Consider the following 13,443-nt stretch of genomic DNA (forward strand, 5'->3'; position numbering starts at 1 on the left):
TCTTTCCTTGACCGCTAATCAATGAACTGTGTATTTCATATGTTATTTTACAGTAGCTTTCGATACTACCTCAATGCATTTCCAAAATGTATTATTTTGATACATATTTGAAATACAATGAGATTGTATGTACTTTTTTGTTGATGTCATATTTGACTTCTTGGCCATAGAAAGGTAGGCTAGAGCCAGCCAGCCAGTCCCAGTCACCTCGTCAGGATCAATGCTCTCCTCCAGGAACTGCTGCAGGGAGACCACCTCGCTGCCCGGGGAGCCTGACTTCTTCCTGGCCCGGCCGGAGGTGCCTGGTCCAGGTGTGGAGGAGGGGACGGAGGTCTCCAGGGCTCTGCGGAGCTGCAGGGGGCTCTGGTGGGAGGAGCGGGACGGGGGCTGCTGGACGGGGCTGCTGCCGCTGCTTGACCACACCTCAGCGTCCAGGCTCAGACTGAACTCCCCGCTGCTCTCACTGTGCGGCCTGCTCAGGCTGCCGTTCAACGTGCCTGCGCGGGATAACCAAACGTGCGGTTCAGGGCCACGCTTCGGTGGGCCTAGGGTTTGGCTGTAGGTACAGACTGCTTAACGTAGAGAGGAAGGAGGAGAGTGGGAATGCAGGAGAGTGGGAGAGGGAGTAGGGTAGTGGTGGTGGGTGTCCTTGGGAGTGTGGGAGTGTGGGAGCGTACCTTTGCCCTCGAGTGGAGAAGGGAGGTGGGAGTTATTATTACTATTACTACGCGTGGTCTTGTTGCTATGGAGGCTGGAGGGTCTGGAGGCTGGGCAGGGGCAGAGAGGGAGCACATACACACACACGCACACAAACACACACACACACACACACGCACACACAGAGGGTATAAGAGAACACATCACGCAGGCAGCAGATGGTGCGTGCAGGGCGGAGGGACAGGAGGGGGTGGCACGATGCCAGGGACACTCCCCAAACATGCCCAATCACAAACAGCGGTAGCTGGAGGACTGACCAGGGATCATCCTAGAAGGAACCGAGCATGCAGCCTTCATAGGGCAGGGGGGCAGACGGCCACAGAGAAGAAGGGACCCCAATGTGATTGGATGAGAGACAAATGGGGGGGAGGGGAGGGGAAGAATCGTGGCCCAGGTGGGCAGCCATGTGAGGTTGGCATCAGTGTGTACATGGCTGCTTCACATCACTCGGAAGGCAGGCAGACAGAGGGGGTTTGGGGGGGGGGGGGGGGGTTCAGGTGGTTGACTGGGAGGAGGGGGGCCCAGGGAAACCGACCAGGCGGTAGGTCAGGTGTAGTCATGCGCTGGTAAACAAAGAGGCGGGGCTACCGTTGGTAGTGAGTGAGTGGTGGCTTGCATCAGTGTCCCAGAAACACCAATCAAGTGTCAATCAAGTATTCATGATAACCAGTGACATTTAGCTTTAACAGCTTTGTAAAAGGTGGTTGATAGAGAGACAGAGAGTGATTCTGAGACAAATGCAAACACACGCACGCACACACACACACACGTGTGGATCATTTACTACGGATGCTACAGGGAACTCTGCACATAGTGTTGGGGTGGAGAGGAGAGAGCGTCTGAGGCCTGTGACAGACCTGCAGGCCTGACACGGTCAACACAGTACAGCTGGCTGACATCCTCACACACAGTGGTCTATGGATGCAACATCTGGGGCTTTACACGGCCAGTTTGGACTTTAAAACAGACCTGTGTCCACTGCTGATGACTTGGCGACCTCAAAGTAACACAGTGCTGGTTTAATATACGTGAACTTTAAGGTCCTTTTAATACTGATTCATGTATTGTAACTCCAGCCAAAAGGGAGTGGCCATACACTGTGGTAATGTATCATCAAAGTACTATAAAACTGTGTTCAGTGCTAAGTGGGAGGATGTTTCCCCAAGCCAGGATATGGAAGTAATGGACAGTAAGAATGACTGATGGGCGTTTGGGAGAGGGAGGATGGAGAATGCAGACAGGCCTCTCCTGTCCACTAATGGACCCATGCTGGCAGCATCACTGTTAATGGTAGCAGGAAAGATGTACAGCACGCATTAAGGACCCCTTTCTTCTTAATGCTAACAAATGATGGGGTACAGCCCTGGTTTATGACTAATGTTAATGTGCGTGCATCTCTACGATAAATGGGTCATCTTCATTTTAGTGGTTTACCATTAGAGGGTAGTTTTCTGAACACAGATTAAAAGTCAGAAAATCTAAATCCGACTTTTCATGGAAGCTCTCCATTGAAGCTTGTCGCTAATCTGGGAGCATGCTTAATCTGAATCTGGGAATCTGGGCCGGAGATGAGGTCAATCCCAATACTGGTCTGTTTATGAGGTTCTGTGTTACAGTAGGAATCCAGAAGGTGTCAGGTCCTCTTACCTTGACCCCTGACCCCGCTGGGCTCCTCTGAGGACGCAGGCACGTCCTCGCAGGATGCGTTGTCTGGAGGTCATGGAGAGAGGGGTCATGACATAATACATACACAATACATAAATGTACAGAACATGTTACTGTCCTCAAACATACTGCATATAAAGTTGTATTTACTATTTCCCACTTGACTCTTTGGATTCTGACCTTTGACCCTGAGCCTTTGTCTGCCCCGATGTCCGGCAGGCAGGCTGAGGGTGGCGTAGTCGATGGCGTTGGTGGAATAAGCCATGGAGCCCAGCTCCTTCATACGCTGCCCGCCGCTGCCACCCCCCTCCACGTCCTCTGGGCCGTCCAGGTTGTCCGAGCTGCTCACCCACTGGCCCCCCGTGCCGGGCCCTGCCAGGGCCATGGTCTGGAGCAGGTCGTTCATGGCTGGAGGTGGGATGGAGGAAAGGGACGGAGGTTAGGAGGGTGGATGTGTGGCGTTCCTCATGCACCCCACTAGCAATCTCATGTCAGCGCCAATATCTGCTGCACTGATTCCCAGAACCAGCCACTTTCCTAATCAGTTATCCACTGACACTCAACGGTATTGTCACAGATGATGTGTCAGTGGATCACGGTGTGCTGAAGCTGGGGGGGGGGGGGGGGGGGGGGGCAGACGTTTGAGACGGCTGGCGGATACATCAGGAGCAGTCGGGGTCTGTCTCTGAGACACAGGTGAGTTACCCTCCAACAGACGGGCGAAGGTTGTCTGTCTGCGATGGCAGAGGGTGTGTGTGTGTGTGTGTGTGTGTGTGTGTGTGTGTGTGTGTGAATGTGTGCGTGTTTGCCTGAGATGGAGAAAGGCGTGTGTGTTGGCGTGGGGCATGCATGGCTGCTGCGAGCAGCTGCGGCATTCAAGGCACCGGCACAGTCACAGGCAGAGAGGCCCATGTCAGCAGGGCATGCACAAGATCTGAAATGCAGCCGGCCGAAGACTTACAGAGAAGAGAGAGAGAGTGATGGAGGAAAAAAAGAACAAACAACGGAAGCTTGAGAAAGAGAGAGAGAGCGTGGCGTGAGCAAAAGGGAGAGGCTCGGCGATGCTCCATTTCAAGTCCTACATGGTGACTGTGAGTGGCACGGAGAGAGAGATATCCGGGTGATTGTGATCGATTAGCCATGCCTGCCCAGTTGCAGAGGTAGAAAGGCAGCTCTAACCCCGCCACAGGCATGAGGCGCGAGCCCAGAGTCACACACAAGCACACACTTTATACAGTTGGATGGAAAGGCACACAGTTCCTCCTTACTGTACAGCAACACACACAAACTGACTAAAGGTCTAAATGAAGATCAGATAGTTACCACAACACAGTACTACAGAAAGATAACTACAGGAAGAACTATGGCTACCAAACACATTACCTCTAGAAAGATGTTAATGGTTGAGTAGGGTTAGTAGTTTCTCTCTAAACTCTTACCTGAACCCATCAACAAAGTTAGCGCATTTAGGTTCCTATTATGTGACTATCATACCCACTATGATATACTGATGTCATAGAGATTAGTAGTTGTTTACGTTTGAGTGACTTGTACTGTACAGAGTGAGCACAGAGCTAGCAGCTACATGCTAACAGAAGAGAGGCTGAGTGGAGCAGGCAGGCGCAGGTCATTGGGAGGAGGTGGAGGAAGCTAACACACGAGCTAGCGGACGGCTTACACATGGACCGTCTGTAGATGGCCTTCGCTTTGTCCTTGTCCTTGGACCGGTTCCTCATAAAGGGCAACCTTTTCAGAGCTGTGGTCAGTTTAGAGGCCCAGTCAGAGCAGGGGAGCGACAGAAGAGCCCACCCGGGGAGATGGAGGACAAGAAAAAAAAGGAGGGAAGAACAGATGGATGTTAAACGTTGCCGAGCAACAGGGAGCGAGAAGTGCGTGCTGCCCTGACCCCTCAACTGGGACGGAAACATACAAAGGGCACGTATGTACATCATACAAGGGCACATATGTACATCATACAAGGGCACGTATGTACATTATACTGTTATAACGCAGACAATCTGATGTGCGTGACATATCAGGCACCCATTCTTCAAGGCAGATGCTACGAACAAACGACAACGACTGACACACACACACAGACACACACAGAAACACACGTAGGGTGCAGTATATTAAATGGTGCAATCAGGAGAGTAGGAAGGTGAAACGGAGGGAATGGTGTCATGACTAGCGACAGACAGGCATCAGGGTTAGAGCGGAGGCTAAGACACCTACTGCAGCCTCGTCACAACCTTACTGGACATCTGGCCATCCTGCTGACATGCAACATTAATAACGCAGGCTCTTGTAAGAAAAATATTACGAATAATATGTTTTTAGTCGTTGCCTTACTAAAATATGTGGTTTAAGTAGATATATTTTGTATTGTTTGTTGTTTGCTGATAATCCTGCATTGGTCTTCGTCTACAGCTTGAAATAATCCCTAAAGACTGCTTCAAGATTGATTATGAGAATAAACACAGAAGCATAGAATAACATGACACGTTGAGAATGTAAAAAAAAAAAACATCTGTCGTATTGAAAACAGCCAGATGCACAATTGCATTGCACCTTTTAATAGATATGGGTTATGCTGCATGTACACTACATTACAGCCAGGCTGCACAGCTCCACCAGATTGGATGTGGATGAGACTCATTCCAGACCAGATCTAGATCATTAGATGGCCTGAGGTATTGTATGGATCTGTGGATTTGCACAGCCTGACTGTATGACAACCTGATGGACACTGAAGTACGATGGAGTCACCACATGTGGACATGCCCTGAGTGACAGGAGAACCCAGCTCAGAGCCACACCCACACCCCCCCTGCCCCGCCCCCTCCGCAGCGTACCATTGGTCGAACCCTGCACCTGCACATGGGAGGACTGCCCTCTCCTCCCTTTCGCGGAGAAAGAGAGAGACAGAAATAAGCAGAGGAGGCATTAGGAAGTTTGGCCTCTTGGCACCTTCACACCACAAAGTCGCCAATACTCTAGGAGTTGATGTGTGTGTGTGTGTGTGTGTGTGAGAGTGTGCGTGTACACATACATACATGTGTGTGTGTGTGTGTACTCACTGCTGCTCCTCTTCTGTGTGAGAGTGTCGTCCAGAGAGTTGGACCCTGAGCCCACGGAGGAGCTGTCCTGACTGTCCAGGGGCAGCCCCAGGGGCAGCCCCAGGAAGCCCTCGCTGGACTCTGAGCGCGACGGCGTCAGGGTCAGCGAGCGCATCCTCTCACGGCTCTTAGGCTTGATGAGTTTCCTCATCTTCAGGGTGATCCAGTTCCCGCGTCTGAGGAGGGACAGGGAGCGGTTAGGGTGCTGTCCCCTCGGGCTCCCAGAGCACACGGTTCCAGCCCACACACACACCAAATGTAATGTCTTAAATTGAATTAGGTTTTTAGGTTAGTTACAAAAGTGTAGTTACATGGGCGTTAATGAAACCTTAATGTAAAATGTCGGCCCATCTGCCTCTAACCATGTTCATCAGAATGCTCCCAAACCATCCAGCTAAGACTCATTCATTTCAACCATTCCAGTCAATTAGGCTTGTGGAGGAGCCTTCACTGCAGCTATCCGGCTCATACATATTTCATCAGATCTAATGCTGAGGGACCGGTTTCCTAATCTCAGCCAGCTGTTGCTTATAGAAGGAGGCAGGGGACTGGGAGGCATCTTGTTGGCTGTTGCAGGCCTGCGTTAGCCCACATTATGGACAATCACAAACCACTAATGCATTGTCGTCTGTTGAGTGCGTCTGTTGGTTCATTGATTGAGACCCAACTTCACCTCTGAGAAGTTTCATACCTGCGTGGAGGAGAGGGGTCGTAGAACTTGTACTGGTCCATGATCTTCTCCTCCAGTTTCTCCTTCTGCCTCCTCAGCTCGTTCAGCTTGTCTCTGGAGACGAGAGGGAAACGGAGTCAAGAGGGGAACAAAACAACAAAAAACAGAAGACATCCCAGGCCTAGAAGCGGGGAACGTCTCAGGTCTCTGTGGTCAGAACGGTTCTCCAGGTCGAGGTTCCCGTCTCACATGTACTGTCTCTGTTCCACGTGGAACAGGTCCTTGCTCTCCATGGTCTGTTCCAGCAGGGTCCGGTTCTGCAGCATCAGCGTCTGGATCTGGTCCAGTAGGTGTCGGTTCTCCTCCTCCAGGTTCCCTTTCACCTGACTCAGCAGCTAGGAAGGTACAGACACACCAATGAAGGGAAAGTCTGCTTGAAAAAATGAATAAACATAATTGTGATGACTGAACACAAAAGACCATTTGACCTGGCAGCAACACACCACCCAGCTTTTAAGGAGTAGGAGGTGGGCTTCATACCTCACACTGGTTGGTGAGCTTGGTGTAGGTGATGTCTAGCTGCTGGTACTGTTCCTTCAGCTTGGAGAACTCGGCCTCCAGCCTGGTCTGTTCTAGTGTGGCATTGTTCATCTGGGTCTTCAGGCTCTTGTGGTCGGCCTGGAGGCTCTCGTTGTCCTTCACCAGCTGACGATGAGCCACGTTCAACCTAGAAGACACGCACGCAAGCACACATTCACACACAGATCAGATCCTCAACTAATTGTCCCAATCAAAGAGTTGCTCCTTGGTTTTGTACAGCTGCACAAATTCAGGAAGATGCAATGACATGAATTGAAAAGGGGATTAACAAACCTATAAACATGTTATTGTGTGACAATAAACTAAAATACCTTCTCAAGCCTAATTGCAGCCCTCTGCTTGAAACATCTCCAATCTGCCTCTCAACACACGCAGACACCACAACCTCCCACCAGTAGAAATGTGGTCGTGCAGGTTTCATTGCACCTGGACTGTTTAAGGATGTTCCCCTTACAACACCCTGCCCATCCCGCATTCCACACCTAACAGTTACCCCCAGGGGCCTTTTCCCCAGCCCCTACTCACAGACACACACACTCACAGACACACACACCCACAGACACACACACCCACAGACATACACACCCACAGACATACACACTCACAGACACACACACTCACAGACACACACACTCACAGACACACACACCCACTGACACACACACCCACAGACACACACACCCACAGACACACACACCCACAGACATACACACCCACAGACACACCCACCCACAGACACACCCACGAATCCCGACCCCACGCAGACAGCTGACTCACTTCTCGTTCTCCTCTTTCAGCTTGCTGTACTCTGCGGCCGTCACCTCGTGATTCTTGTTCTCAGAGAGCATCTTCTCTTGTTCCGTCTTCAGAACCTTCTCCAGCTCCTCCAGCTGAGCCTTCTGTTTCAGCAGCTGGTTGTACCTACACACACACACACACACACACACACACACACATTTAATTCAGTCTGAGAGCAGTTCTAGAAAGAGTTATGAGAGAGGGAGAAAGAGAGGGACTCAAAGACATTTACATTTACATTTAGTCATTTGGCAGACGCTCTTATCCAGAGCGACTTACAGTAAGTACAGGGACATTCTCCCGAGGCAAGTAGGGTGAAGTGCCTTGCCCAAGGACACAACGTCATTTGACACGGCTGGGAATCGAACTGGCAACCTTTAGATTACTAGCCCGATTCCCTAACCGCTCAGCCACCTGAGACGGCCTCTGACCTGTCCTCCAGGTCTCTGTGTTGCATCTCCAGGCTCTTGTGGGCGCTCTTCAGCCCCCCGTGCTTTCCTATCAGGGCCTCGTACTCGGACGCCTGCCTCTCGTGGAGGGCGGCCAGCTTCTCGTGGTCCCGCAGCAGCAGCTCGTAGGTGGACCTCAGGTCCTCCTTCTCGCGCACCGCCCCCTCCTTCTCGCTCTCCGTGCTCATCTGCTGGCTCTGCAGCTGTGCATTCTGGGCCATCAGGGCGGCGCTCTGGGAGTTGAGAGTGGAGGTCTCAACCTGGGGAGACAATGGCGCGGGGTGGGGGACAGGGTGGGGATAAACTGTCGTTTATAACCTTGGCTGCGTCGTCACACATCTGTCAAAACCGCTCAGTCAAATGAACATACTGCTTTGAGGTTTGAAACACTGTTATAACTTCACAAGATTTCCACCCATCTGGACAAAAGTGCATCTCAGTTCCTGACCACAGGGGGCGCTGTGCCTTCAAGGTCTCATGCTCTCTCCTCCACGTGAAACAGTAAATGAGTGGAACACATTCAATGTCAGCCTAAAGCTGGAATGTTGGAGAATGTTCCGTGGTCGGGGTGTTTTTGCCAGGTCAAATCCCAGCTCACAGACATGCTGAAAGTTGTCATTAGTTCTGGCTTTGCAGTGTAGAAGGCCGAACAAATCCTGTCCTGATCTAGATTTGACCACAGCTTGAAGTTCTGCCATGAGCTAAACGCCTAAATAGTAGCTGGGCTGGGGCGTTCTCTCCACACAGAGAGGTGGAGAGGAGGGTTTGACTGTAACTACAGGGTAGACAGCACATGTACTGAAATGAGTAGCCCAGTGGGAAGCCGAGACCAACAGACTGTAAATGTAGCGGTCCATATACAGGTGAGTAGAGCATGCAGAGTTTATACAGCGAATATCCCCGTAAAAAAAAACCTGACAGAAACACAGGTTGACCACGGAGACTGCGGACAGCATCTAGTGCGGACAGCCTCAAGAGCGGCGCAGCAGATGGCGGTGTGGAGACGGACCTGGATCTTGGCGTTCTGGGTCTGCAGCGTGGTGTTGTTCTCCTGCAGGGTGGCTGTCTGCCTCTGGAGGGCCAGGATCTGGGCCTGCAGGTTACCGCTCTGGGTCTCCAGCTGCTTCAGCTGGCTACGCAGCGCCTGCTTCTCAGCCTGGAGGGTGGCGTTCTACGACACACACACACACACATTCACATAGACTGCAGACTGTGGAGGCATTTCACACTGCCACATCTCATACTGACAATGCAGTGTATTATTGCTAGCTTTTTCCCCCCTCTAAAATCAGGTTTTTTAAACTGAGGGGCACTCACGTTCCTCTCCACCTCGATGAGGCGATCCTTGACCTTCAGAAGCTCCCGCGTGGCCTCGTGACTCTCCTTCTCCCACCTGCTGGTCTGAGAGTCCTCCTCTCCTCTAGGGGGCGAGCTCTGCACCATCCTCTCCTCCTCCTCTCTCTGGCGCAGCGCCTCATAGTTCTTCTTCACCTGCAGCACAGGAAGCCAACAGGTCGATGAACCTCCTTCTACCGTAATCACATGAATCACCGCTAGAATCTAAGATCCTGGATAGGTTTAACCTACTACTACTAATAGGGTAACTGGTAAGGTCTATGAAAGTTGGAGTGAGTATTTACTAGGGTTGATTCAGGTGAAATTCCCTAACTTGACATTCAAAAACGCACAGCTGTTAGTTGTTAGCTGTAATTGAAGAACAGTTTGGAGAAAAGTCGTTCCACAATGTTTTCCAGACCTGGAGCCTCATAAATAAATAAAACTAACGTGGAAGGAAGAATTTATCAATAAAGAATGACTCAATTCTTGAGAGACGCATTCTCCGTTTCTCCAGTATGCTTTTAACATCCGAGTCAGAATGAGTCTCTAGCATATTTTGTACACAGTGTTCTCTGAACAGCAGCTTTGCTTAAGTGGAGTGCTGTATCATTGTGTGAGTGCAGCGAAGTTACCCACTGAATTCTGATACTAGTGGTTCCAGTTAGAAATTGAGGACATTATGTTGATGAATAACTTGCGTGTCAAATACTGTCGCTGTGCCCTTCAAGGTACACCAGGTTGGGTACTGACTGTTTTGAGTTCTTGGCGTAGCTGCTGGTTGAGGTTGGACGACTCCTGCAGCCTTGCCTCCAGGGCAGCGATCTTCTCCTCCTTAATCTCCAGAGAGGACTTCAGAGAAGACTCCAGCTTGGACTCAAGCAGCTTGTATCTGAATGTAAACATATTTCATCCCTCTTTAACACAACAGAATGCGATGATCAGCAGGAAACCACAAATGAATGTCTTTAAAGTCTCTTGGTATAACTACAGTCAAACGGTATTGCACGGTTGTGTGTAAATAAACAGTGACTTAAGGTTATGCTCATGTTCTGTCTCAATGTATGTGTGTGTGTGTGTGTGTGTGTACGTGTGTGTGTGTGTTTGTGTGTACGTGTGTGTGTGTTTCACCTGTCTGAGCTCTGCTCATCGTGCAGCAGTCCCTCCTTGTTCAGGCCTATCTTCTCCAGCTCGTGAGTCAGCTTCTCCAAATCATTATTCATCTGCTGAGTCTTCAGCTTCTCACTCACCAGTTCCTGTAACACCACACACACACACACACACATCAACGTTTTAACTTCTATCAATCAATAATCCAGTCTAACAGCCATAATGGAAAAAAGGTCAACCGCATAAAGCAAAGTCACTATTACATAATGCAGACTAGGCTACCATTCTTTCCATGTGAAAGCATTACCCAAAGATGAGGTTAACATTCATTTACCCAAAACCCTTCTCAAAAGACACCTCCGCCATCCTCACCTCTCTGAGTGTGCCTAGGGTCTTCTTGTCGATGGACGTGAGTTTCACCAGCTCCTTATTCTCCTTCTCCAAGTCTTTGACACGAGTGCAGGAGTCCTTGAAGAAGATCATCTCCTTGCCCAGCGTGCGGTTCTCCTTCTCCAGCTGGGAGAGGCGCTGGTTGCTGTCGTCCAGCTTGGAGTCCCTGATCTCGGCCTGCTGACGCAGACGCTTGTTCTCCTTCTCCAACAGCTTCTTGTCCTTCTCCAGCTGAGAGCTCTCCTGCTCCAGAGTTTTGTTCTGAGGAATGGAAGGAGGGATGGAAGGATGGAGAAATTATTCATCCAAACACTGATTTGATGAACTGATAGCTTAACAGTCTTTCAGTTATCTGTTTTCCTTGTCGATCTTATTCTTTTTTAATAGATATGTATTTTGGCATTTTAATGTTTTGTTTTGATAGAGACGGTTTGAGAGAGACAGGAAAGGCAGGGGACTACATGCAGCAAATGACCCCGGCTGGATCAAACCCAGGTCACTGCGTTAAGGCCTTACCTTACTAGTTACCCTACTATCTACTAGGTGAGCCACTGGGGTGCCTCGTCCATCCTACCTCCTGCTCAAGCTGCTCCAGGCGCTTGCTGGAGATCTTCAGCTCCTCCAGGCTGCGTTGCAGGCTCTGGTTCTCCGCCTCCACATCCTGCAGCTCTGCCTCCAGCTGGGAGATCTTACGGCTGCTGTTTTCCAGGGCTTTCTGCAGACGCTGGTTCTCTGTGTCCAGGCCCTGGTAGCTCACCTTTAGCCAATTCGAGAAAGAGGAGGGTGAGGAATGAATGGGGATCATAACTAGTCTTTTTTGGGCCAAGTTTTTGCCAATTTGCAGCCTGGCAAAGATTGTTAGACCATTCCCAACGATTAACGTGATATTCATCCTCACCTCCAGCCTCTCAGTCTTCTTGGAGGAGGCCTTGAGCAGCTCCATGCTGCGCTTCAGCTGGCTCCTCTCACTCTCCAGCTCCCTGTTTTCCATCTCCAGCTGGGCAGCCTTGGCCCCCGCCGAGCGCAGGCTCTCCGCCGCCCGCCGCAGCTCCAGGTTCTCCTCATCCAGCTGGGCGTTCTCCTTCTCCAGGGCCTCCAGCTGGAAGGAGGTGTTCCTCAGGGCGTCCACCTTCTTCTTCAGACGCCGCGTCTCCGCCTCCAGCTCGCTGTTCTCCTTCTCCAGGGCAGACACCTGGGGAGGAAGGACACTGTGTGTTTACCTCAACACCCACGATATCCATATATAACTACATATAAAACCCCATGTTTTTTATTGGGACGTTAATGCAAAGTGGCCATGCGCTAATTAGAAATATCTCAAGACGCCAGGGCTGAAAAGTCAAGAGAGCCCCACCTTCTCACAGGTGATGCCCAGACTGGCCACTCTCTTCTGCAGGCTCTCGTTGTCCCTCTCCAGCCTCTGCACCTGCAGGTCCAGCTCCTCGGCCCTCTCGCCCTTCTCCTTGCACAGCTCCAGGTCCTTGCGCAGCTGCTTCCTCTCAAACTCCATCTTGTTGAGCTTGGAGCTGGTCTCCCGGATGGACTCGTGGAGGACCCGGTTCTCCTTCTCCACGTCTTTGACCCGGGCCTCCGTGCCCACCTGGCACCGCTGGCGCAGCGACGAGATGGTCTGGTTGAGGTGCTCGTTCTCCTGCTCCAGACCTGTTACCTGAGGGGAGGGGGGGGGTTCTCATAAGTCTTGATGTTCTTCATTTGTCTCTGATTGGGAGACTGTGTGTACTATTCTAAATTATTTCCACTATGGGTTGTATGTAATCTGAGATTTGGTCTTTGAGTCATCTTAATGACATGCTTGTTTGTGTTTGTGGGCTCATTTCTCATCCGTCTGCTCTCTTCATCCCTATTTCAAGTGTCGTGACATAACAGCTAGATCAGTTCCGTGAAACTGGTAAGATCCAAAGACAAAGAGCGCTTTCAACGCAGACAATTTTTTTCTAAATCCGACCAGTCCCCCCCCCTAACGTCATTTAGAACGTCTCGGAACGAGATTCAATAATGCCATTTGTCTTCTCGACTCACGCCAAGTGAGCGGTTGTTATGGAGACCGGGTTCCGTGCGCGTACCTGTCGTTCTGAGTTCTCCCTCAGAGTTTCCAGCGTCTTCTCCAGCAGGGCCTTCTCCTTCATCAGCTCCGTGCTGAGGCCCTCTGCGCTGCGGAAGCTCTCCCTGTCAGAAGTCATCTCCAGCTCCAACTGCTCCAGCTACAGACACACAAAAGCGCATGGAGATGGTCGGTTACCACGAAAACAGTCTTTTGCACTAGCTGTAACTAGGCGCTCACACCCCCCCCCCCCCCCCCCCACCCCCACCCCCACCCCACACACACACACAAACATACTGAAAGCTAGAAACAGGAAATTGTCGGTCCCTAGCTTATTTTAACACGCCGGTGGTACTGGGGCTGGGATGCTGGGAGTGAAGGGAGGGATAATTATCTGGAGAGCGGTGGTTAAAGTGGAAGGAGAGGTAAGGGGTCTGAACAATCTGAATAAGCGCCTTTCACTGTAGACGTCATCCCTCTCCTCTCCTGCTGACACAAACACAGACACCATGACAGAAACATCAAGGG

The 13,443-nt window shown here is 50.9% G+C and overlaps 1 protein-coding gene across 1 annotated transcript in view; it reads right to left on the bottom strand.

Annotated features, from left to right (window-relative positions):
* Window positions 1-13,443, bottom strand: part of LOC136942931 (girdin-like) — a 51,182-nt gene that overhangs the window by 4,208 nt on the left and 33,531 nt on the right. The window contains exons 14-33 of the mRNA XM_067235998.1: window positions 12,938-13,075; window positions 12,208-12,522; window positions 11,752-12,045; window positions 11,428-11,610; window positions 10,836-11,114; window positions 10,485-10,609; window positions 10,107-10,245; window positions 9,336-9,509; window positions 9,028-9,189; window positions 8,001-8,278; window positions 7,549-7,692; window positions 6,712-6,898; window positions 6,421-6,566; window positions 6,193-6,285; window positions 5,463-5,677; window positions 4,061-4,138; window positions 2,563-2,790; window positions 2,365-2,427; window positions 678-767; window positions 208-497 (exon numbers count right to left, since the gene is read on the bottom strand). Coding sequence (XP_067092099.1) covers window positions 208-497; window positions 678-767; window positions 2,365-2,427; window positions 2,563-2,790; window positions 4,061-4,138; window positions 5,463-5,677; window positions 6,193-6,285; window positions 6,421-6,566; window positions 6,712-6,898; window positions 7,549-7,692; window positions 8,001-8,278; window positions 9,028-9,189; window positions 9,336-9,509; window positions 10,107-10,245; window positions 10,485-10,609; window positions 10,836-11,114; window positions 11,428-11,610; window positions 11,752-12,045; window positions 12,208-12,522; window positions 12,938-13,075 — 3,621 coding nt within the window. The remainder of the gene's footprint in view (window positions 1-207; window positions 498-677; window positions 768-2,364; window positions 2,428-2,562; window positions 2,791-4,060; window positions 4,139-5,462; window positions 5,678-6,192; window positions 6,286-6,420; window positions 6,567-6,711; window positions 6,899-7,548; window positions 7,693-8,000; window positions 8,279-9,027; window positions 9,190-9,335; window positions 9,510-10,106; window positions 10,246-10,484; window positions 10,610-10,835; window positions 11,115-11,427; window positions 11,611-11,751; window positions 12,046-12,207; window positions 12,523-12,937; window positions 13,076-13,443) is intronic.

This window comes from Osmerus mordax, chromosome 5 (assembly GCF_038355195.1).
Source record: "Osmerus mordax isolate fOsmMor3 chromosome 5, fOsmMor3.pri, whole genome shotgun sequence".
NCBI classification, from domain to species: Eukaryota; Metazoa; Chordata; class Actinopteri; order Osmeriformes; family Osmeridae; genus Osmerus; species Osmerus mordax.